We start from the raw sequence: 24,869 nt of genomic DNA on the forward strand, positions 1-24,869 counted from the left end.
TTCCCGTAGTTAGTAAATGCAATAACTTTTGCACAAACCAATCAAAATACCCTGATTCTTTTTAACCAAAAATATGTAGCAGAAAACAAATTGGCCTAAAATGTTCAAAAATTTTGATTTTTAAATTTTTTTTTTGGGAATGTTATATATCAGAATGTGAAAAATATATATTTTTTTTTTCAAAATTGTCACTCTTTTTTTGTTTATAGCGCAAAAATAAAGAAAAATAGCACAGGTGATCAAATACCACCAAAAGAAAGTTCTATTTGTGGGGAAAAAAAGGACGTAAATTTTGTTTGGGTACAGTGTCGCATGACCGCGCAATTGTCCGTTAAAGTAACGCAGTGCCGAATCGCAAAATATGGCCTGGTCAGGAAGGTGGTAAAATCTTCCGGTCTTAAAGTGGTTAAGGTGTGCAGGACAGGTGACAAATTGGGGTACATGCACACTAGAGGCTGGAAAATTGGTGAGTTTAAACACGATCTCTCCCCTTGACAATTGCACTAATGCCCCCTCTGCTGCTCTGAGTCTCTCCTTAAAAAAAGACTGCCTTTCCTCTGAAAAGCAATCCACACACAGATTTATTTTCAGAGACAATTGACAGGCAGTGAGAAGGCGATATGTCACTGTAAATGCTGCAGCACGGACCCTTTTATTTGAATGGGTTGCGTTCAGTAGTAGTGGGTTGTATTTCTTGAGAGTAGGTGCATAAACTATGGCAGGCTTATAGGGACTCCAGTGCATTACTTTGCCCAGGGTCCCATGATGCTATAAGATGGCCCTGGATGTGTGGGCGGGAAGTTTAAAGCCCAACAGCCAGAAAAGGAAGAAAAAAAAAAACTGGCTCCTAACTTTTTTAGCTGGCTCCTAGATTCAAAGCAAATTTGTCAAGCCCTGTCATACATTGTGTGGCCAAGCAGTTACAGATTATCAGGAAACATCAATGAACTACCACAGCGCTCAACAGCACCATGGTAGTTCATTGAGAACTACAAGCCGACAGCCGCAGTCACATTCTTTGGGGATTTTCACAGAGTGCCTGTGACATCGGGGGGCCGGTGGATTTGCAACATGTTACATCCTGATTATTGGTGGAACATGTAACAGGTTACAAAAGCTGCTTATCCTTTAACCCTTTTACTGCCAGGTCCATATGGCCCTACAGCACTGCCTGCAGCTGGCCAGGTCCATACGTGCGGACCTCATTTCTACCTCTCCTATAAGCTCATGGTCACTTCAATGACCAGCCCACTCCCTGCCACCTAAAACTACTTCCCACCACTCTCCTTTCCTATCCCCTTCACCCCCCCAGCACTGATCCCTCCCCCCAGCAAAACCCAATCCTCTGCAGCTACCTTTAGAAGCCGGCATCCCTCCTCTGCCACTCCCGTCAGCTTCAGATGCTGGAGGGGATCACAGTCTGTCCCCCTCGCCTGTCCGATGACCCCCGTACCGACCCCTGCACCCCTGAGCCATCCCTGCTCCGGTGGCATCCCTCCTTCCCCTCCCGCCGCTTGCAGCTGCTGACCGGCACTATGTCCTGCGAGCTGTCAGGCTTAGTGAGGGGAGATAGGGTGGGGGGTTGCAGTGCTGGTGGAGCTGGGGCTTGGTAAAAATGTGTTTACCAGCCCCCTCCCTGTAGTACAGTGGATGAGGCAGCCCTCACTACTGATGGCTTCTGTTTCCACTGACACCTGATAATAGTAAACCGAAATGTCAAACTGCCAGTTTATGAATGGATAAGGAGTCTATACAGACTCCTTATTCATTCATGCAAAGTGCTGCAGAGAAAGGGACTTTAAGTCCCTTTCTCGGTCTCAAAAAAATCAAAAATATATGAGGGTCTGTTTAGACCTCTAATATCTCAAAGACCCCCCCCCCCCCCCGAAAAAAAAAAAAACATGGAGTGGAGTGGACTATCAAGCAGATCTACCTACTCAGTGGGAATCTGTCTGCAGATCCTCGCTGAACAGGCAGATGACAAGTCCGCGTCTGCTCTACTGATGCAGAGGTCTCAAAAGAGATATGGGGGTCTGTTTAGACCTCTGATATCTCAACAAAGACCCCCCCCCCCCCAAAAAAAGTACAAGTAAAAAAATATTCAAAAAATATATAATTGTAGAAAAATGTAAAAAAAAAAAAAAGTGGAGTGGACTCTGTCAAGCAGATCCGTCTACTCAAATACAGAAGGTATGCCCTCCTGTGGCATAACCTTGTAACAACACTGAAACAGATAATTTCTTAACAAATACATTTATTTTATTCTTGTAATGGCTGTGCATTGCTGAGCAGGGGTGTGGCCTTTATTTTACTAAAAGTGAAGATATTCTTAAAAACAATTACTGCAGACATCTATGCTAGTAAATTACTCTAGGCATGTCGGAAAATGGGTCTTAGGCCCCATGTACGCTGTTGCTAATAAAACGGACGTTAAGGAGCAGTTGGGCATTTTTTTTCAGCAGCCCCTGAACTCTCCTCTTTGTTATCTTATCCATCCATGTACACTGAGATGTTTATAGTGGTTTAGAGGCAGTTGAGTTTAATGGCATTTTTTTATAGCAAAAAAATGCGTTCACACAGAGGTTTATAGGCATTTGAAACGGCAAACGCTTGTAACAGCATGCAAACGCGTCTAAGCGCGATAACTAAAGTTTATAAGCGTTTTGTTTATGGGTGTTTTCAATGGGGATACATTTCTGACAATTTTACAATGTAAAAACGCTTCTAATTGCAAACGCCGCTAAACGCGCATAAACGCGGCATGTAAAAGGGGCAAAATGGACGTTTTAAACCGTCGGTTACTAGCTGTCAAGTTCCAGCATTCAGGAGAGGTTCTCAAAAGTCCTGTGTACATGAAGCCTCAAAAGTGATTGTAGAAAAAAATGAGATTTTTGACTTACCGTAAAATCTATTTCTCTGAAGTTCATTGACAAACACAGCTCCTAAATCTTCTTAACCATTGGGTTTTACTGCCCCCTACAGGAGTAGGACACTAGGCAGAAAAAAAGTCTGGCTACGCCTATGGACAGTTCCAGGGGGTATACTCCCTCTCTCTGCTATAGGTACTCAGTTTTGTTACAAGCAGTGTCAGAAGAAACACAACTCCACAGAGGGGTGGGTGCTGTGTCCGTCAATGAACATCAGAGAAATGGATTTTACGGTAAGTCGAAAATCCCATTTTCTCCTTCGTTCATTGACAGACACAGCTCCTGATCTTAACCATTGGGACGTTGTTAAACATGAGGGGTGGGAACAGGTAAAAAACGCCTAAGGCTAACTATAGCCAACCAGGTAAACGGACCTCAACCAAAACAGCTGGAGCCCACCTGAACAAAACAATACAACCTCAAAGAGGATCAGGTCCTCTAAATAACAGCCTGTAAAACCTTGCGGTCAAAGGAAGCATCTCCAGATGCCAACACATCCACTTTATAGAACTTTGCCTTGCAAACCTACATCACTGACGCCTGATGACAGGCCCAGGAGGCACTGAGCGCCCGAGTAGAATGCGCCTTGACAGGAGAAGGAGAAAACCTGAACCCTGATGTAATAGGCCTGAATTACCGTCTGTCTGATCCATCTGGAAAATGGTCGCTGAGGAAACGGACAACCCTTTCCAAGTATAATGTGGGGGGAAGAAATTGGAAACGGCGCAGACCTGTCCCCAATCCGTCCTTACGGACCGATGGATCTCATCTGAGTGCAAAGGAGAAAAACGAACCTCTTAGTGTGGCATCTGCTGCATTCATTACTAAAGCGTGAGTTACTACTAGGCTTTTGAAAATTCCCCATTGTATGCCACACTAAGAGGTTCGTTTTTCTCCTTTGCACTCAGATGGGATCCATCGGTCCGTAAGGACGGATTGGGGACAGGTCTGAGAGAGTTTTGTTCATACCCTATATGGTTTCCATGTACACTATTTGGCTACAGGGTAAGTGCGACCTCTAGTGGTCAGATTGGAGGAATATCATACAAAAAGGTACGCAATAGTATTTTCACTGCTTTTATCACTACTGACCACCATATCAATTATCGATTTCCACTATCTATCTATTGGGAATTATTTTTACTACACTATTTATTTATACCATACCGTGCCACTTATACATTTATATTTACACTTATTTATACCTATTTTTACTCGATTTGTGGCTGAAGTTTGCTATCGTCTATATTCAGCCAGTGATTTGGAATCTCTCACAGGTATAATATCTGCACATTTTTTATATCTGCACTATATATCATGCACTAAGCACTTTTTCCTCTATCCCACTCGCATTTTGCACATACTCCAGGTAGCGCCGTTTCCAACTTCTTCCCCCCCCCCCCCCATTATATCTCAGCCCCTAAGTCTCTTAGGGGTCGGTTGGTGGCTGCAACCTAATTACCTCACAGGCCTGGTAGTTCTCATCCATAGCGCTGGTTCCCCCCCTTCCCTCCACTAACCCTTTCCAAGGTCCATCCATTAGCACAAATAGTGAGTCAGACTTCCTAAAAGACTTCGTAGCTGCCAGGTACACCCCAATTGCCTGGTCTATATCCAAGGCATGCAAAGCAATTTCCTTCGGATGTGTTGGCCTGGGACACAGGGAAGGCAACACAATGTCTTCATTCAAATGAAAATCAGAGACAACCTAAGGAAGGAACGATGGACAGGGGCGAAGAACCACCTTATCCCTGTGAACCACCAATAAGGTGAATGATAGGATAACATTGCCATTCCAACACCCTGCATGCAGAGGTGAATGCCAACAAAAAGGCCACCTTCTGGGACAGCATAAGCAAGGGAATCTCCTGAAGATTCTCAAAAGGAGGCTTCTGGAGGACTGAGCACCAAATCCAGGTCCCAAGGTGGAAACAGAGACCGCACTGAAGCATTTGGCCAAGGGCCGTTGAAAGAAGACTGCTATGGCCAACACCAGCCCTTGATAGTACTCAGGGACAGTTTCTGCTCAACCCCCTTTTATATGAAGGTCAAGATCCGAACCACTGAAAAAGAGCGAGAATGAACCCCAAGAGACTCACACCATGTAATGTACATCTTCCACGTACGATGGTAGATCTTCCCAGAAGTAGGCTTCCTAGCTTTTAACAGCATTGGAAACACAGACTCAGGCAAACTTCTATCCATCAGCACCTGGCCTTCAACAGCCAAGCCGGCAAAGTCAGCAGTAAAGGATGGAAGATTGGTCCTTGGGGCCGCAGATCCTCCCTGAGACGAAGCTTCCTAGGAATGTCGGGGAGCAGCCACACCAGATCGGCGTACCAAGCCAGGCAATGCCAGCCCAGGGCCACTAAGATGACCGGAATCCCTTCTGACACGATCCTGCATAGAAGTCCTGGAAGAAGCTTGAGAGGAGGGAAGGTGTAAATCAGATAATACTGACCCCATGGAGCCACCAGCGGATCTGTGGCATCCGCCAGAGGATCCTGTGACTGAGCCACAAACCTCTGCACCTTTCTGTTGTGCAAGGAAGCCAACAGATCCACCTCAGGAATGCCCCATTGGAGACACAACTGCTGAAACGCCTCCAGATGAAGGGACCACTCCCCTTGGTCCAACGCCTGCCGACTGAGGTAATCTGCCTGCCAGTTTTCCACCCCGGGAATGTGTACGGCGGTGAGTACGTGAACAAACTATTCTGCCGAAACAGGTGCATCCGAGCTACTACCTTCTATGCAATGTCTGGTGAGCCTCAAACACACAGCACCAGCCTGTGAGATCTCTGTAAACCTTGTAATCCATGCAAAAAAGGAGAAAGGTTGGTGCTATGGACATCGGCTAAAACATCATTTATTTTAGCATATGAACAACAGTCAAATAAAAAGCCAACGCGTATCGGCCATCAGGCATTAATCATGGCTCGCCATGGAACCGTTCTGCCCACATTAGAATGCCGGCTACTTCCAGAGCCACCAGGACACTTCTTGTGCTCCCGTGGTGATTGACATAAACCACGGCCGTGGCACTGTCCGATTGAATGCGCACTGGACATCCCTGAAGAGGATCCGTCCAATGTTCCAGGCACAGTCTGATCACTCAGAGTTCCAAGACATTGATCAGTAGTCTGGACTCTTCCTTTGTCCAAAACCCCGGAATTTTTGGCGAAGAAGCCTCCCTAGCCGGACAGGCTGGCATCCATGGTGACCACTGTCCAATACAAGGGGGGAGGATTTGCCCAGCTGAAGCGCCGAAGAACGAAGCCACATATCAGGGACTCTTTCGTGCCCCGGCTGATTGTCCAGAGACTGCAGATTCTTGTCTCATTTGGCCCGACTCTCCCTTGCAGGGACCTCGTATGGAACTGTGCAAACAGAACCGCCTCAAAAGGTAAAAACCATCAAGCCCAGCACCCGCATGCAAGTCCGGAGGGATGACCATCTGCTGGACAGCAGGAGATGAATTGCAGCCTGTAGTCTCTGTAGTGTGTCTAGGGGAAGGAGCACTCTGGCTAAGGCCGCGTCCAGAGACAGACCCAGATAGTCCAGCTTTGGGGACAGAACCAGAGCAGACTTCTAAAAATTTAGCTAAACTCCTGCAAGCTCGTATGGTGATTTCAAGGTTTGCCACCAGAGCAGCAGGAGACTCCGCTTGCAGAAGGAGGACATCCAAGTAGCCTAGTACCGATATCCCCCATTGGCATAACAATGCTAGCACCGGGGCCAACACTTTCGTGAAGACGCGAGGAGCAGAGGCGAGACCAAAGGGTAACGCCACAAACTGATAATGCTCCTGTCCCAGAGCAAAGTGGAGGAAGCGCTAGAGATTGACACATATTAGAATGTGAAGGTCAGCGTCATTGATGTCGATGGAGGCAAGAACATTTCCCTGATGCAGGGAAGCCACCACCGTGTGAACAGACTCCATTCTGAACTTCTGCACCTGCACAAAGCAGTTAAGCGCCTTACTCCTGTAGGGGGCAGTATAACCCAATGGTTAAGAAGAACAGGAGCTGTGTCTGTCAACGAACGAGAGAGAAAAAATTATATACGTAATAAACTTACGTGCTTTGTGCAATGGAATTGCACAGAGCAGCCCTGGTCCCCCTCTTCTTGGATTTCCCTCTGGCGCTCCTGGCTCCTTCGCTTTCTATTGTGGCACACCTGCGGGCTTGATCCTGAGCTATGCTACCTGCATGGCTACAGACAGCGAGGGGGGTCGGTCCCACTCCCTGCTCCCTTGTCACGGGATTTGACCGATAGCCTCAGCAAAGCCTGTGAATGGGGGGGGAGAGCCCGTGTGTGCCAGCCTTAAGTGCATGCTCCAAAGAACATTCGATATAATATACTAATGGTATATTATATGTCACAATATTGATAATAGGGGACATTCTTTCATGGTTGGTACAGCAATATACACACACAACACCCAGTAGATATCCCTTTACATTTAAGAGAAAGATTTCTGGTTTTCAGCTTACCTTGTCTAGTGCACTCATAAAATGTTGATCTCCATTTAAAACAGTGTTTACAAGCTGAACAAATTTACTGTGGACTTCTAAGACGGATTCCACAAATAGGGTTGGCATCTGAAAACAAATAAGAGCACCACAAAATAAGTGACAATACCCTTTTGTTGTTAGAGGTGTTCAAATACAGGGCAGTCTTTAAACCACTTGCCTACTGGTTACTTTTACCCCCTTCCCGCCCAGGCCAATTTTCAGCTTTCAGCGATGTCACACTTTGAATGACAATTGCACAGTCATGCAACGCTGTACCCAAACTCAATTTTTAACGTTTTTTTTTGGACAGATAGAGCTTCCTTATGGTGGTAAAAAAAAAAAAAAAAAAAGGAAAAAAAAAAAACCTTTAAAAAAAAAAAAAGTTACTTAGTTTTGCATATACAATTTTGGTAATAAGTAATTTTTCACCTTCACGGATGTGCACTGATGAGGCTGCACTGATGGGCATCATTGATTGGCATCACTGCTGGGCACTGATAATCAGGGCACTGATGATTAGTCCACTGATTATTTGTGCAGATCTCCCCTGTGAGGAAATGGCGTTGATCGGCTCTCCTCACAAGCTGTCAGCGTGAGGCGAGGAATGCCGATAACCAGCATTTCCTTGTTTGCATGTGATCAGCTGTGATTGGACACAGCTGATCACATGGGTAAAGATCCTCGTCCTCGGTTCTTTACCAGGATCAGTAAAGCATTGTGTCCCAGGGACAAAGCACACCATCGATTGCTGTGCAATCGCGGTGAGAGTGGGAAGAAGTCATATGACGTTGTTCCAGAACGAGAGTACACCCACCCGTCATTTGACAATGCAGCAGGTGAGAAGCAGTTGAAGGCAAGGTTTTATTAAAATGAACACTTCCTATAAACTGACAGGACACAACAGCATTGGCCAATCACCTTATAGTTTTTGCCATGAATTGAAAAAACTTGCTCTCATTCCCACCTAGATCACCTGGTCACAGGCTCCCAAAAACAATGAGACTTTAGACCAGTGGTGGTCTAAATGAGCCTCAAGTACGGCTCCCATCACCAAAGGGCCACACAAAGTAAAATGATTCATTTAGACTTGGAGACAGCAGACACAGAACAGGATAGTCAAAGACAATGGGTATGATATCAGAGATGGTCAGAGACTGTGGGAATGATACAGGAGGTGACCAGAGACTGCAGCATGATGAAAGAGATGGACAGATACTGCGGGCATCATACAAGAGATGGCTAGAGACTGTGATCATGACAAAAGAGATGGTCAGAGACTATGGACATGTTACAACAGTGGTCAGAGACTGCAGCCAATATGCAAGAGATGGTTATAGACTATTGACGTGCTGCAGGAGACCTATAAATGTGATAAAGGATTTGTTGGAGACCTGGAACATGCTTCAAGAGAGTCCGACTGGGAACAAATTACACAAGACTGCTAGAGATCACTGCTATAACAAGCTATTTGCTACAGTAACAGGTGTGCCCACTCGGTGTGCTGTATAAACTGTATGTAGCCGCAGCTACATATAGTATACAGCACTGTGTGGGATATGAACTATCCATTCAACACAAGGAACAAAACTGAGCTGGTTGAGCCCTGTTTAGCCATTCATAAGTAGCTTTGTATTGTTTTAATGAATACAAAGCTTTCTCCAATTGCCTGAGGCAGGGATTGTGATGTCATCCTCTGGCTTCTCTGTCTCAGCCAATCAGAGTAAGTTTTGCATTCAAAGAATACAAAGCTGACTATGAATGGCTGAACAGCGCAGAGCCCAACTCTGTTTTATACAGGAAAACCCAGTGGGCGCACATTAGCGTAGGAAATAGTTTGTTTGGGCAAGCTTGGCACATACAAACTAGTTAAAGTGACACTAAAGCTTTAACTACTTGATTACCAATGATGTACCAGTACGTCGCTGGACTTCAAGAGGTTATACCAGGATGAAGCATGCGGCAACCCGGAACCATTTTTTTTTTTTTTGGTTTTGCTCTCTGGTAAAAGGAATCCTAGTGGCTAACCGGCTGCAAGATTTGACCAGCTGGCACTTCCACCGGCTGATCATAAAGGCGAACAAAGACGGGAACTGCTCTGTTTGCCTCTATGATATAGGGACCCTTTCTGTGGATGTAAATGGTGCCATTTTTAAAAGTGAAAAGCATTTGATCACACCAATCTTGGCGTGATCAAATTCTTTTATAGGCAGAGGAGGGATCTGGGGTCTTATAGACCGCAGATCTTTTTATAAAAATTATCTATTCACAAGGGATGTGAACATCAACAGTAAAAGTGATAAAAAGAAAAAAACGCGTTTAAAGTGACTGTGAAAAAAACAAAAAAACAACATGGATCGTCCCACATATGTAAGGTATCACCGCGAACATCAGATCATGGATAGTATTTCTAACACCAGACCACCTGTGCAAATCTAAACTGATAACCTGCAAAGGCTTTTAAAGCGCTGCCTATGGATAGCAACATTTACGTTGTTGCGCGGGCATGTGCAATTTTAAAGCGTGACATGTTTGGTACCTATTTACTTGGCATAAATCTGTTCTATTTTACCAAAAAAATTGGGTTATGCATTGTGTTTTTTTTGCACTAAAATTCAAAAAAGTGTATTTTTTCCCCAAAAAAATGCATCTGAAAAAACACAGCGCAAATATTGTATGACTTAAAAAATTGCAACACCCAACAATTTATTATCTAGGGCCTCTGCTTTAAAAAAAAATATATAAATGTTTGGGGTTCTATGAAATTTTCTAGCAAAATATACTGATTGTTACATGTAAACAAAAAGTGCCAGAAAAGGCCTTGGGGTCAAGTGGTTAAACAAATCTTACAATATACAAGCGTGTATATTGCCAAAGAACTCTGTACTTGGGTATGAAGACAAAGATCCAGCACAGTAACGCAGTAACACTGCAAGTAGAATTAGGTAAGAAGAAAAAACGAGATGGGAAAATAAAGGTTTTCATTTGTCCAGGTCATTTAGTCACATTTATATAGGCTTGTTCCTGTTTTTTGAAGGTATTTGGCTACTTCAAGGAGTTTCTTTAGCTCAGAACGATCTTCTATGTCAGAGGTCTATAAACTGTGGCCCACAGCCCTTTGCTTGACTTTATCTGGTCCCTGGGACACTATTACTTCCACTGATAGGAGGTACTGTTCCTTCCACTGACACCAACAATGGGGCACTATTCCCTTCTACTGCCACCAATGATAGGGAATTATTGCTCCCACTGACAACAATGATTGGGCACTATTTCTTCCACTGACTCCAATGATGGGGCACTATTTCTTCCACTGACTCCAACGATGGGGCACTAATGCTTCCAATGACACCAACGATGGGGCACTAATGCTTCCAATGACACCAACGATGGGGCACTAATGCTTCCAATGACACCAATGATGGGGCACTAATGCTTCCAATGACACCAAGGATGGGGCACTAATGCTTCCAATGACACCAAGGATGGGGCACTATTTCTTCCAATGACACCAACGATGGGGCACTATTTCTTCCAATGACACCAATGATGGGGCACTATTTCTCCCACTAATACCAATGAAGGGGCACTATTCCCCTTCCTACTGACCACAGGAGTGCTATTTATTTTTTTACTCCCACTGACTACCAAACAGTGGCCTTAGCATTAGCTACTCCCAATGGCCACAGTCAGACCTCCTAAAATCTGAAGGACAATAAACTGGCCCTTTGTTTAGAAAGTTTGGAGACTCCTGTTCTAAGTGAAACATCTACAACATTCCAGAACAAGCCCACTTTTAAAACAACCAACTACTACCGACTAGGAAAATTTTTGGAATACTTACATTTTCCTGAGAAAGATTACTAACAGCTCTAAGGCCCTCATCATGGATATGGTTCTGTAATTCCTGAATCATATGAGGTAAACCACTGGATACTGCACGTAGAAGGGTATACATATTGGCCATATCTGCAATCACCAAAAAGCAAGTTAATGTAATAAAAACACTCACCATTTAGCCATTGGCATTCAAACCAAATCAACTTTACAGTTTATTTGTTACAAAAAAAAAAAAACCCCTGGCTCTAGCTCTCAGAGCTTCTTCCCCTGAACTTCCGCTTTGGGGAGTGTGCCGAGTACATCACATGGAGCAGGTCAAAAAGTACAGTGCAGTCCTGAGCTGATGTCAATCAATCAGTTAGCCAGGAGGTGGGATGGGGAAGCAGGGGAGTGGCTTGCCCTCCTAGGCTCCAGTGCTGTGTGTGTATATGCACAAAATAGGGACATTTGGCTGCACAGTCCTGGCTGGGAGGGGGGAGATGCAAGAGTGACTCTACATGACCATGCAAGGCAACGGAGCCACCCTAAACCTGGAGCCTTGAGACAGCAATCTTGACTAGCTCCATTAAGAAGTCAGGATGTGATAATTACTGAAAATATAGGGTTTAGTAGCACTTTAGATTTGATGTTCGCTATCATAAAAGAGGTAAAAATAAAGCTATGAACATATATTACACATGCTGTAATAAGGCAAGATTTTGGCATATTACATCCATGTTGCATACAAATTTCTCTAGACTAAACCACAAAAACTGCCTACATTTTGCAATGGGATACCTGCAAGTATACATGTTTAAGGTAATGCAGCTCATGATAAATTTGTCAATGCAATCGGTGTAAAAAGCTGGTGCAAGGCTTTATTTCTGGTCACAAGTGGATTTAAAACAAAACTCATATACCGTGTCCCCTTGGGGCTCTTTCACAAGGGCAGACTCCACAAGCAGATTTGTCCATTGATCTCCACTGAGCAGGTGGATGAGAGGTCCGTGTCCCCTCCGCTATGCAGAGCGGACACAGACACAGCCCGCTGTTCTCTATGGGCGGTCAAGTGTAAGCTGACTGCCTGTCTGTTTACGTCCAACTCAGATCCCCCATCCGTTTGTTTATAGCAGATCAAATGTGGGTGTGTGTATACGGGCAGATGTCCGTTTACATTCGCTGCTCAGTAGAGGGCAATGGGTGGTCCGATCAAGTACGCCTAAAAAAACTGACAGGCGAACTAGGATTGCCACTTCATCACTTTAAAACCGAACACATTAATCACACAGGTTCTGTGGACTATTAAGGTGGAAGCACTTAGTGCCTTATCTGCAATAAATTAGCCCCAGAACCTGTGTGATTAATATGTGTTCAGTTTTAAAGGGATGAAGTGTCAACCCTAGTCCACCTGTCAGTATTTTAGGCAGACCCGAACTGACCCAATCAATCCTTCCGTGTGAAAGGGGCATTACAAGAAATCTGTGTTGTGAGGTGTATAGGGGATGCCACTGAAGGATTCATTCAGAAAACAGCAGTTTGGTGCATCTTAAAAAGAATGCAGGTTGAAGCTTTAAATCGTAAATCAACTTTTGCAGCAACTTTGGGATAACATCTACTTTATATTTTCTACTTGTTGTCATTCACATAGCAAAACCTAAAATACAACTGTAGGCAAAAGTTTTTTTTTTTTTCCATTTTGGATAGAGTAAGAGGGGGTTATAACCCCTGTCAGTATTTTTGCCTTCTATGTCCCATTGGGGAGATTTACCTTCACTTCCTTCACATATCCAAAATCGGAAGGGAGAGGAAATTCCTGCAAATTAAAAAGGTAACCCTTGGGGCTCCCAGGTAACCAAAATTAGTGTCCCCACTGGAAGCTTTCCCTTCTATTACTGGGGACACCCCAAAATTTAAGATTTTCTTTTACTTTCAATGATAATGGTAGACAGGACAAATGGAGAGGGTAAAGCTCCCTAAAGGGGGCACAGATGGCAATAAAAATCTAAAAGGGGTTCTTATCCCCCTCGATTCTCTCCAAAACTAGAAAAAACTATGCCTTTAGTTATACTTTAAAAAATAAAAATAAATCGCTGCTTATTTTTTCCTTCCTCTTTTCTGAGAGCTCCAAAATAGATTTTGCTCTGCTATGCAATAGGGGGCTGGGGAGTTGTTGTTGAATATATCGAACCATGTCAGATCTCAACAGTCGTAACCTAGATATGAACACTGTCTGCTCTAAGGTTACAGATCTAGATGATTACCTTCTGCATCTGCATCCAAGAGGAAACTCAATAGGGGGAATTTATCATATCCTGTCCCATAGCCAGAACAGAAAGTGAGAGCAAATTCCTCTAAAGTGAGAGCATCATGATTGTCACCAGAACAATTCTCCCCATTGGAAGATATCCTCACTATTCCGGTCCTGGGGACAACCCAAAATTTAGGATTTTCTTTTACTTTTATTTCGATGATAATGGTAAACAGGACTAATAAAGAGAGTGAATATCCGTAATGGGAGCACAGAGAGCAGCAAAACCTGGCAGTTATTGTGTTCTAATCCCTCACTGCATTAAAACATACATTTTGCTGTTATACATTAAAATATTAACGTCAAATATTTTTGATAAATTAGATGCCAATAAAAAAATTCATATGCATTTGGAGTTTTTTTGGTTCTGCCAGACTCCCATTACGTTGGTGTTCCTTTGCCTATCAAGACCTACGGAGACCACCAAAAGTCTCCTGAAACTACAATGTTACCTGCAGCTGTTCATAGCACCGCACACGTAGGACAAGAGGAGCCAAAGCCATGCCTCCTCCATCTCCACAGTGGTGATTGACAGGAGAAGGATAATTTGAGAAAAAAAAAACCCACAAACACAACAGCAAGTGTACAGTATGTAATGTTCTAATATTGCCCTTTCATTGATCAAAAAATGTACTTAAAAATAAAAGCTGATTTTTGCCACGCACAACTGCTCCAGATTCTTGCTACTTCAGTCGATAAATTCCCCTCAGTGTGTCCTGTCAGTGGTGACAAAAGGAGTTTTTTCTCATTACATATTGTTTAGACTAGTCTGCATGAGGTGAGGCCGGCTTGAACCCACTCCTAGAAAGGGAAGGTTTTTTTTTTTTTCCCACCCCTCATGTTTGCACTGCTTTGGGACGTCCCCATATGTGACGAATATGAAGAGGCGGCGACTGTCGGAGGACGTAAGAGAAAACTGAATTTTTGTAAAATCTTACCTGTAAAATTCCTTTCTCTGAGTCCTCCGACAGTCGCCGCCCCCGCCCCTATTTTGGGGTTTGGTTGTATACTCTACTGCTATTCCACTGAAACTGAGATATGGTTGCAGGAAGTAGGAGGGTATTGACTGAGGGGACCACCCCTTGAGGGTGGGATATGTTAAAAGCTTTAATGTTAACATATTCTGTTGCCTAGCTACTCCTTTGGAGCAAAGTCTAATACCCCATATGTGACGAATATGAAGAGGCGGCGACTGTCGGAGGACGTAAGAGAAATTTCATTCTTGGAGTTTCCCTTTAGGGTGGTCAGATGAGACAAAAATAAATTATTTGGCCTCAAAACTAAACAACATGTCTGGCAGAAATCTAATACAGTTCACCATCCAAATAACACCATTCCTACAGTAAAGCATGGAGGTGGTAATATCGTGTTATGGTGGCACTTGTCAGGATAGAACTGTGATTCTGTTTTTTTATTTTTTCTGACATGTTGGTGTTCTATCTTGCACTTGGATGTTATAAGTTGCACTGGATAAATACAGCTGGATAAAACAAAAACTGCCTGGCTTCATTTCAGGCTGCAAAGCGACAAAATGTAATTATTTAAAAACAAAAAGGGGGGGGGGGTTGATTTTTGTCATTACTCACTGTAAACAGAGAAGGGAGTTTTTTTAAATTTGGCTGCAAAAGTAGAAATACATTTTAAATTGGCATTTAGCAAGGCTTTTACTAATCATCAGCTGCAGCATGATAAAATATTTGTTTAAAGCTAGTCAACACTTTGGTCTATTAAGAGCTGCACTCAAAACTCCCACACTGGATTTGCATGGTATTTCTAGGCTCGGTTAACACTAGTGAGAACCCGCAGCCGAATCGCACTGCTCTTGTGAGATATGTGGGGCACCCCCATGTACTCCAGCATGCGGTGTGATCATGGGTTTAGGGACCACATGGTCAAAAAGACCACGCGGTTTCCCTGTGACCGTGTTCTTAAGGACCCTTTTTGTGCGTTTCACATGGAACGGCAGTCTATTCAAATGAATGTGCTCCCATGTCCAAGCAAACACGGGGGAACACTGCCCGCACTAGTGTGAGCCGAGCCTTAGGCCTGATTCACACTAGTGAGATTTCAAGTGTGACTTCAGTCACACAAACGCTTGACAATGGAAATAACATTTTTTTTCAACAGTGCCTGTTCATATCATTGCAGTGCAGCTCAATTTTGCAAACCACACCAAAGAAGCATCCACGTTTCATCACATAATCACACTGAAAGTCGGCTCCTAATCTGACTGCAGCAGTGTGAACCTTATCTTAGGGATTTAAATTGTTTTGCAGTTTTTGCAGAACATTATGCTTTTTAAATTAGCAGCAAAACCTGAACAATCTTTATAGTGAGGGAAACAAAAACACTTTGGAGGAAGGAAAGATTAGATACTCTAACACTTTTTATTGCAGTGATCCCATTCAGGAAATACTGTTCACTTCCTGTGTTATCAGAGCACTATGTCATGATAAATATCACCAGTGGAGACTACCAGGGCAATAAAAAAGGAAAAAAAATGGTTGGTTGGCGTTCCACCTTACTTTAAATCAATTATTTTGCAAATTAGACCATTTTGGCATACAGTAGCACTGCATCTTTCTGATGACCTCATGCTGTGAGTCAAAGGGCAGCAATGAGGTGCTCATGGATAAGTTACATGAAGCCTATTCAAAGTTTAGCTCTAGTTTAATACGCTTCAATAAACTATGGTATAAGGTTGTCAGCCATTTTTTTCTGGGTTCTATACACTTCTGTTTAACTTTTGCTCTTACATTTGTTCAGTTTGCTTTACTACCAGAAGGCTATTGATGGGTCATTACCCTGTCAAATCCCATTCAAAACCCACTGGTGGTGTCCCTCCTGTAAGCTTCTCGGGATACTTACCATTTCTCCTCTCTTGTCTAATGATATTGTGACATTCTGCATGTAGAAACTGCAAGTGGTCGGCGACCATTCTCTGTTGGCATTCATGAATAACTTTAGTATATGAACTGGGGTTTAAATATTTCCTACATCGCATCTCTTCATCTTTTAATCTACCTAAAATCTGCAGAGAAACAGTGAAGACATTGGTGATCTCAATACTATACAACAGATATATCAAATCAAAACCATCCACCCTCCGAATCTTCAATCATTCATCAAAAATCTAAAGTCTGGCCAGAATGAAAAGCAAAGCTCACCTTTTCCATATACTGTGAGCAGTTTGATTCTTGTAATAAATTTGAAGCCTCTTGTTTGTAATACTCCCCTGTTTCAGCCAGAAAAGGCCACTCAAAAATTTCTTGATAAAACTGAAACAAAGAGAACATGGAAACAATAGAAAGAGTCCCAGTAACAACAAAAATAATTTAGTCTTTTATACAAGGCAGAGATCAGTCTGTGCCCCCAAACAGCTAATACCATGGTCATCCAATATAAAGGAGAAAAACTCAAAATTCATGGACAGTCTGTGGTGCAAACAGGACTCAAGACCTAAAACAGCACATACAGTATGCTGTAAGAGCCCATTGTATTAACTACAAATAATGCCTCATTCACACTTTGTGTAGAAGGAGCACGTGTTTCTGCTCAAGATTTTTTGGGGCGATTTATAGCCATTTCCACGTGTCATGCATACAGCAGCCCATTAATTTGAATGAAATGGATGTAAACTCATGCTATTCCTTTATGACTGTTTGTATGCAAGAAACACACTGTGGGGAAAATAATAATTTGATCCCCACTTAAAAAAAGAAATTAAGGGTCTATAATTTTAAATGGTAGAGACAGAATATCAACCAGAAATCCAGAAAAAAAAAAAAAAAAACACGTAAAACAACGGCTATAAATTGAATTGCAGTTCAGTGAGCAAAATGAGCATTTGATCCCCAAGCAAAACATGAGAAACCCTTGTTGGCAAGCACAGAGATAAGACATTTCTTGCAGTTGGTGACCAGGTTTGCACAAATCTCAGGAGGGATTGTGGTCCTCTCTTTACAGATCTTCTCTAAATCCTTAAGGTTCCTTAGCCTTCTCTTAGCAACTCGAAGTTTCAGCTACCTCCAGAAATGTTCTATAGGTTTAAGGTCTGGAGATTGGCTAGGGCATTCCATGACCTTAATGCACTACTTCTTGAGCCACTCATTCGTTGCCTTGGCGGTATATGTTTAGGGTCATTGTCATGCTGGAAGACCCATCCACGACCCATATTCAGTGTTCTTGCTGAGGGAAGAAGATTCTTTATCCAAGATTTAACAATACTTGGCCCCATCCATTGGCCCCCTCAATGCGACAAAAAGTCGGCCTGTACCCTTTGCAGAGAAACAGCCCCAAAGCATCACATTTCAACCTGCGTGCTTGACTGTAGGGATAATGTTCTTAGGGTCATAGTCAGCATTTTTCTTCCTCCAAACATGGCGAGTCGAGTTAATGCCAAAGAGCTCAATTTTGGTCTCATCTGACCACAGCACTTTCTCCCAGTCCTTCTCCGAATCATTTAGATGTTCACTGGCATGACTGTACATGTGCCTTCTTGAGGAGGGGGATTTGCTGTGTCTGAAGGAAGAAAAATGCTGACATTGACCATAAGAACATCCCTACAGTAAAGCACAGAGGAGGAAACATGATGCTTTGGGGCAGTTTCTCTGCTAAAGGTACAGACTGACTGACTTTGCCGCATTGACTGGGCCAATGGATGGGGCGTGTATTGTAAAATCTCGGATGGGAACCTTCTTCCCTTAGCCAGAACAGTGAAGATGGGTCATGGATGGGTCTTTCAGCGTGACAATGACCCAAAATATACTGCCAAGGCAACAAAGGAGTGGCTCAAGAAGAAGCACATTAAGGTCATGGAGTGGCCTAGCCAGTCTCCAGACCTTAATCCTATAGGACATGGTGGGAGGAGTGAGCTGACACTTCGAGTTGCCAAGCTACAGCAAAGAAACATTAAGAGCCTTTTAACACTGAGGTGCATTTTAAGCGCTTTGGCGATAAAAAAAGCCGCCTAAAAAGCTCACCAAAAACCTATTCCCATTAAAATCAATGAATGCTTTCACACTGGGGCGGTGCGCCGGCTGGGAAAAAAATCCTGCAAGCAGCATCTTTTGAGCGCCATTGAAATGAGGAGGAAGCGCCTCAAATTGGTTCTTGAAGCAGTTGTTGAGTCACGTGTCCATAAGAAAAGCACACCTCTAGCGCCTGAAAAGCGCTCAGTGTTTTATGGGTAGATTTCAAGCTCCTCGGTGTGAAAAGGCTCTAAGGATTTAGAGATGATCTGTAAAGAAGAGTGGACAAAAATCCCTCCTGGGATTTATGCCTGGTAACCAACTACAAGAAAAATCTTACGTCTGTGTTTGCCAACAAGGGTTTCTCCACCCTACTAAGTCATGTTTTGCTTGGGTATCAAATACTTATTTTACTCAATGACCTGCAACTCAATTTATAACATTTGTATCATGTTTTTTTCTGGATTTTTGATTGATATTCTGTCTCTATCATTTAAAATACACCTATGATAAAAATATATACCCTTCATTTCTTTGAAGGCAGGCAAACTTACGAAATCTGCAGGGGATCAAAAAATTATTTTCCCTACTGTATTTTTTTGTTTACATTTTTGTCCACTTATGACTATTTTTTTTTAAACAAAATAAATAAGAAAAAATAAAAAATAATGCACTGTATACTGATGTAAACGGAACTGTATTGAAGATGGATGTATAAGTTGATGTTCAGTGTTTTTTTTCTTTAATTCAGTTTTCGTTGGAACAAACAACGTTCTAAAGACCCTTACACTTTGGTGTTCAGTCTGGAATCATTTATCAGTTTTTCAGATGGATCCAAAACTGAACTACAGGCAGATGTAAAAAGTGATTGCATTAAGTTTTCCGTTTTTTTCCCCTTTATTCAATATGGAACTGATGGCGCTCATGTAAAAGGAGATAAGACCCTAAACCACTGTGTTGCTCCACAAATGATATGAACACTGTCAATCAATAAAAGGAATTACAAACCTTTAAGGGAAATTTTTTCTTATACTGTTCAACATGAACAAAGGAGTTGATAACCCCGTGGATTACTTTTTGATTTGGGTTTTCCCCACATCGATCACTGGAGGGAGGAAAAAACAAATCAATCAAAGCAGCAAATTCAAAACCTGTGGAGTTAAACATAGGAACTTCAATATAAAGAAATATAAGCTATGTAACCATCACAATTTTTGTCTTGTGTTAAAGCCCAACTCCAGGCAAGAAAAAAAAAAGTTTCCCCATGCAGTGGGTCTGGACCTGCACTGCACAGGTCAACTTTTTCTAAGGATGAGGAGAAAGTTTATACTCACCCGATCCGTAGTTCCACTGGAAAACGGCCCCCACGGTCCAGCGGTGTGCTGTTCCTGGTTTATGGAGCCTGCTCTGGGCTTTATGATGTCAGTAACAGTCCACAACTCAAGATCGCTGGAGCAGGGGTGCCGGACCGGTCTTGTGCTGGGAGTAGTTAAAGTCAGTCTCCTTTCTCCTCTCCTCTAGATAAAACAAGAAGTTAACCAGCAAAATAAGCTGGTCATTCGGGGCAGTAGGTGTCTCTCAGTCCCCATTTTGTATGTATACAGAGAAAAAAAGTTTGGCCCAAGGGACTTTGGAGAGAGATACCCTTGGTCATCTCTTATTCCTCCCAGGAGTTGAGGGGGGGGTGGAGTTCAATCGTCAAATCTCCTGTAAAAAGGACTGGACGGACCTGGTCATCTTTTTACAGGGGATTTGACGGTTGACCCCCCCCCCCCGGGACGAATTCGAGATGACCAAGGGTGTGCCCCATTCGGCGTTCAATAGGTCTATTCACTGAGAAGACGTTTTGTTTTTTTTCGTTTCTATGACGATTTAGGGTCCACCATGTGCAATTGAAGACCGCTCACAAACCTTCGTGATATTTTCCTCTGTGCAACTCCTGAAGAAGCGAGCTGTGATCTCACGAAACGCGTAAAGGACTTTCAAGCACAGCACATCTTTGTAGGATGGCAATGCTCTTTTCTCCGGTTTTGAATGCCATTTAATTTTGCGTCATACATGATTTGGGAGATCAATTGATGTTGTTGTCATTAATGCATTATATATGAGTGTATTAGATAATTAAAAACCTTTTTGTAACATATTTATTTTTTACTTGATTTTCTTTTGCATTTGGGTATCTCTCTCCAAAGTCCCTCGGGCCAAACTTTTTTCTCTATATACAATAAGTTCACCAGCACAACCCCACTGAATGGGAAAACTTTTATTGGTGGTCTTTAAATAAAATAAACAATTCACAGGAAGAAGCCATGCTGTACCCTACAATGTGACTGGTAACTCAAAGCAATATTTCACATTCAAATTTTTTAAACAGATTATTACTGCAGGGATGAGCAAATACCTAGAGCAGGGATATGCAAACTGTGGCCCTCCAGATGTTGCAGAACTACAAGTTCCATGAAGCATAGCAAGACTCTGACAGGCAAAAGCAGAGGCAAAACCCAGAGGCAGAGGCATGATGGGACTTGTAGTTTTGCAACATCTGGAGGGCCACAGCTTGCATATCCCTGACCTAGAGACTCATAACCAGTACTATCTAGTTTGATGCTAAAAGAAGTCTCCAAGAACCCTACAATTTCATTGTGGAGTGTTTGGGTAACTCTTGCAACAGTAGGCGTCAAATAGTATGCATCTACAAATCAGAAAATAATTGCACCAATTCAACCTGCATGAGAGGGGTGTTAAAGAAAGCATTTTCAATCCAAAAAAAGAACATTAGAGCAAGATTACAGTTTTGCTACAGTCCATAGTCCATCTTGAGAGTGTGCAAGAGAGGGTGGCTACGTTCCTACTTACAGTGGGACCATGAAGAAGGAACATAGCCACCCTCTAACAGGAAGACAGATCACAAAAAAAAGGATTTGGAGATTTGCATTAGGCTGAAAGCAGCAGTAGAGACTTTAACGTGTTTCTAAACACACAACAGTAAAATCAGTCTGTATGTGCAGTAAAGCATGCTTTTTATATTCACTGTGGCACCTAAGGGTTTAATCCTCTGCATTGTGTAAAAAGGCTGTTTTATCCTGTTTTCTCTGATCCTCCCCCTTCTTCCACTTTGCCCAATCTATCTCCTGATAGAACAAAGGCTAGGGGACAAGATGCACATGCTCGGTTTGGTATGTATTTGCTAGAGTTTTTTTTTCCTTGGGAGAGTGCATGTGATCAGCACATGGCCAATCAGCACTGTCCAGACAGAGGGTCAGGAGTCCTACATCCTCATAAAACAATCACGGGAGAATGAAAACTCCTCCTACAAGCTTTAACGGCACACTAATAGAAGTCACAAACTTGCTCTAACTGCAGATGAGAAAATGTATTTAGCAGTTTATATTTACTAAAATAAATTGCATTTCCATGTTCGGTATACTGTGGGAGAGCGGATTTAGTAAATGCAGTGTCCTGGGATTAGTAACACTTTAAGACTAAGTGAAGATAATTTATAACTGAATAGATTTTTTTATTTTTTTTGTTAAAACCAGACTTTGGTGTCACTTTAATTTTCTCAATAATACCATGCCTCATCTACAGCAGAACATCAGCAAAGGTCATGCTATCAGCAGAAACCACATCATTTTTATTATGACCCTCGTAGCCAGAAAGAACTCTTCTGTGCACCTTTCTGATTTAGCTTCACTTTTCTGGTACTGGGGCTTGACTTCATGGCTAAGCTCTGCCACCTGGCACCTTTCTGGCCAATAGATTGCCCAAACTAGCCACTAAGGCTATTTTTGTATTCATTTGTTATTTGGATTTGGAGTGGAAAATTACTAACCAAATGTACTTACCTTTTAATCTCTCTAAGAAGCATTCTAAGGAGGGTGCCCTGCAGTGGTTCGATCATCAACTTCCTCCATAGATCTAGTGCTAACTGCAAAACATGAGTTAATATTATTCCGGATAGCTCTGACAATTATTCATTTTTAACCAATACCATAAGAACAAGATTGAAGGATTACCAACATTTTGCTAATGATCGCATTAGTTCTGGTACACCTAGTCCGCCTTGCAAGGAAGAAGTTTAATATTACAAATGTAAAAATTGTATTCTCACTATTCTAATAAAGAACAAAAGTGAAAAATTGTGTATTTATGTGTCTGAAGTGTAAATCTTGGTTTACAAACTAAAATCTGTCAACAGCACGGCTAAGGCTTCATATGCACACAGGTGCATAACAGCTGTGACTTGCTGTAGATGGCCGCGCTCGGGTAAATGCTAATGTTGTCTGCATTAGTGTTTACCTGTACAAGCATGTACACCACTTCTCAAATGCACCGGGTTTACCAGGCCTGTACAGTTATTCTTGTTTATTGGCAGCTCTACACAGCATGTGCAGCTCCCCAGGTGCCAGAAAGCACCAGGGATTTTACACCTCAGCACACAGGAGCTGGTAATAGTCCATGTGCATTGGACATATAGCTGACCATAGATGGATCCAATCTCAGCTGGTTCAGCAAGGACCAGCCAAAATTCGACGAAGTTGGTGCCTATAGCGAGCGATTGGCTTGCAGTAACATCACTACAACCACAAGGGTAAACAAGCCCTGTTTTTATTATTTTTTAGGGCACCTAGTGTTTTGGCTCCTGCAGGTGGCACTATAAACCCAATTTTCTAATGACTCCAAATGTGCCTATTGAAACTAAGAGAAAAAATATTTCTACTTAAGCCCCGTACACACGCACAGATTGTTGGCCGTAAATTGTTGGCCAATGTCCGATCTGCCGATTGTAGGCTTGTTAGTATAATGCTTCCGACAACCAACTGCGAATTTTAAGGCGAAAAAAATCTGGTGTGCATGCTATAAAATTTTTGTTGGCCAACAAAGAACGGTCGATTATTCCTCAGTCAGTACAGATTTCGGCAGACAAAAATCAGATGAGCAAGACTGGGCATGCTCAGAGAAGAAAAAACACACTGAAAGTCAACCAGAACATGACATCACTTCTGAAGTTGGTTTTTGTTGGCCAACAAAAGTCAAGTGCAAGTCTAGAGCACATTTCAACCAACAAACAACACTGGACAAAAGTTGGCCGATCAGTTGGCCAACAATCTGTGCGTGTGTACAGGGCTTTACTTATTGGAAAGAATGATCATCACTGCTCATTGGCAGGTGTGCCTGCTGCAGTGTCTCCTTTGCTATTAAGCGCTATTTTACATCCTGCCTCTGGAAATCCTCTGACAAGTAAGGGTGCCCAGGGTAGCCAAAGAAGGCCAAGACACTTGGGGTTAAATGTATGAATTTGAACTACACAGTAAATCTAGATTTTATTTTTTTTGCATCAGAGCTGGAGCCACAGGTACCCAAAAAATGCCCGCACATCTGTATTTTTATGTACCTGATCTTACGATGCACTCACTATGCGCTTACATTAATCCACATATGTTACTGCAACCATACAGGTAGACTACAATACCAGAAAATGTATGTAAGTAACATAATTATATTAAACGTGCAGCGAGAAAACACCGGGGTATTGAAACCACAGTTGAATATTAAAGTACAACTTAAGAGATGTGTGGGAATTCAAAAAAACAAACATAACATACATACTCACCTAGGTGGATGCAGCATCAGTCCAATGCTGCATATGACCCCCAACGCTTCTACACCGAGGTCTTCAGTGAACAGAGAGCCCATGACTGTCAGTCACCAGCTCTCTGCTCTGCCCCTCCAGTGCTCACTGGAGCGCTGGGCTGTGGAGGGGGTGGGAGTGGCTGGCTCAGGCTCTTAATGACATGCTGAAAGGCTGAGCCAGCTGCTGCTAAGGCATCTTGTGCAAACCCCGACAATAAAAATTGAGATCTCTCCAGAGTCTGGACCGTCTGAATCTGGATCACAGGAGCACAAAATTTAGTGCACTCCTGTGAGCTACAGGAGAAGTAGGTCCAAAAGAGCTTAGGCCCTACTTCTCTTTTAAGGAAAAACTTTAAGATTTGGAGAAGTGAGGGGCTTGAACCACTGTCCAATCGTATAGCTTAATCTATGAGATTTAAATCTAACTGCTTTGATGACTAATGTCACCAACAAAAGAAAGTAAAGATAACCTAAAATTTTTAAGTGGTCACCAGAAGAAGAATACTTAACAGTGGATTTCTCTCACACTGGAAAGATAACCTTTCTCTTCCTTTTGCGTCTACAGGACAGAAAATGAAGCAGAATCTCTATAAACACTGATGGTGTTTCCCTAACGCTGAGAAATACAGGCAGATACTTATCTATCATGCCACCATTTTTTCACAACTGCCTAAAATTTTTGCATAGCACTGTACTTT

At 42.7% G+C, this 24,869-nt stretch overlaps 1 protein-coding gene across 2 annotated transcripts in view; it reads right to left on the reverse strand.

Moving 5' to 3' along the window:
- The window catches only part of CUL2 (cullin 2), a 173,426-nt gene that overhangs the window by 59,146 nt on the left and 89,411 nt on the right, over window positions 1-24,869 (reverse strand). For both annotated transcript variants that reach the window (XM_082257514.1, XM_082257513.1), the window contains exons 6-11: window positions 22,383-22,465; window positions 19,546-19,642; window positions 16,735-16,845; window positions 16,436-16,598; window positions 11,285-11,409; window positions 7,423-7,530 (exon numbers count right to left, since the gene is read on the reverse strand). In XM_082257514.1, the coding sequence (XP_082113640.1) occupies window positions 7,423-7,530; window positions 11,285-11,409; window positions 16,436-16,598; window positions 16,735-16,845; window positions 19,546-19,642; window positions 22,383-22,465 (687 nt within the window). The remainder of the gene's footprint in view (window positions 1-7,422; window positions 7,531-11,284; window positions 11,410-16,435; window positions 16,599-16,734; window positions 16,846-19,545; window positions 19,643-22,382; window positions 22,466-24,869) is intronic.

The sequence above is a fragment of the Pelophylax lessonae genome (assembly GCF_965119305.1).
Source record: "Pelophylax lessonae genome assembly, chromosome: 5".
In the NCBI taxonomy this organism is placed as follows: domain Eukaryota; kingdom Metazoa; phylum Chordata; class Amphibia; order Anura; family Ranidae; genus Pelophylax; species Pelophylax lessonae.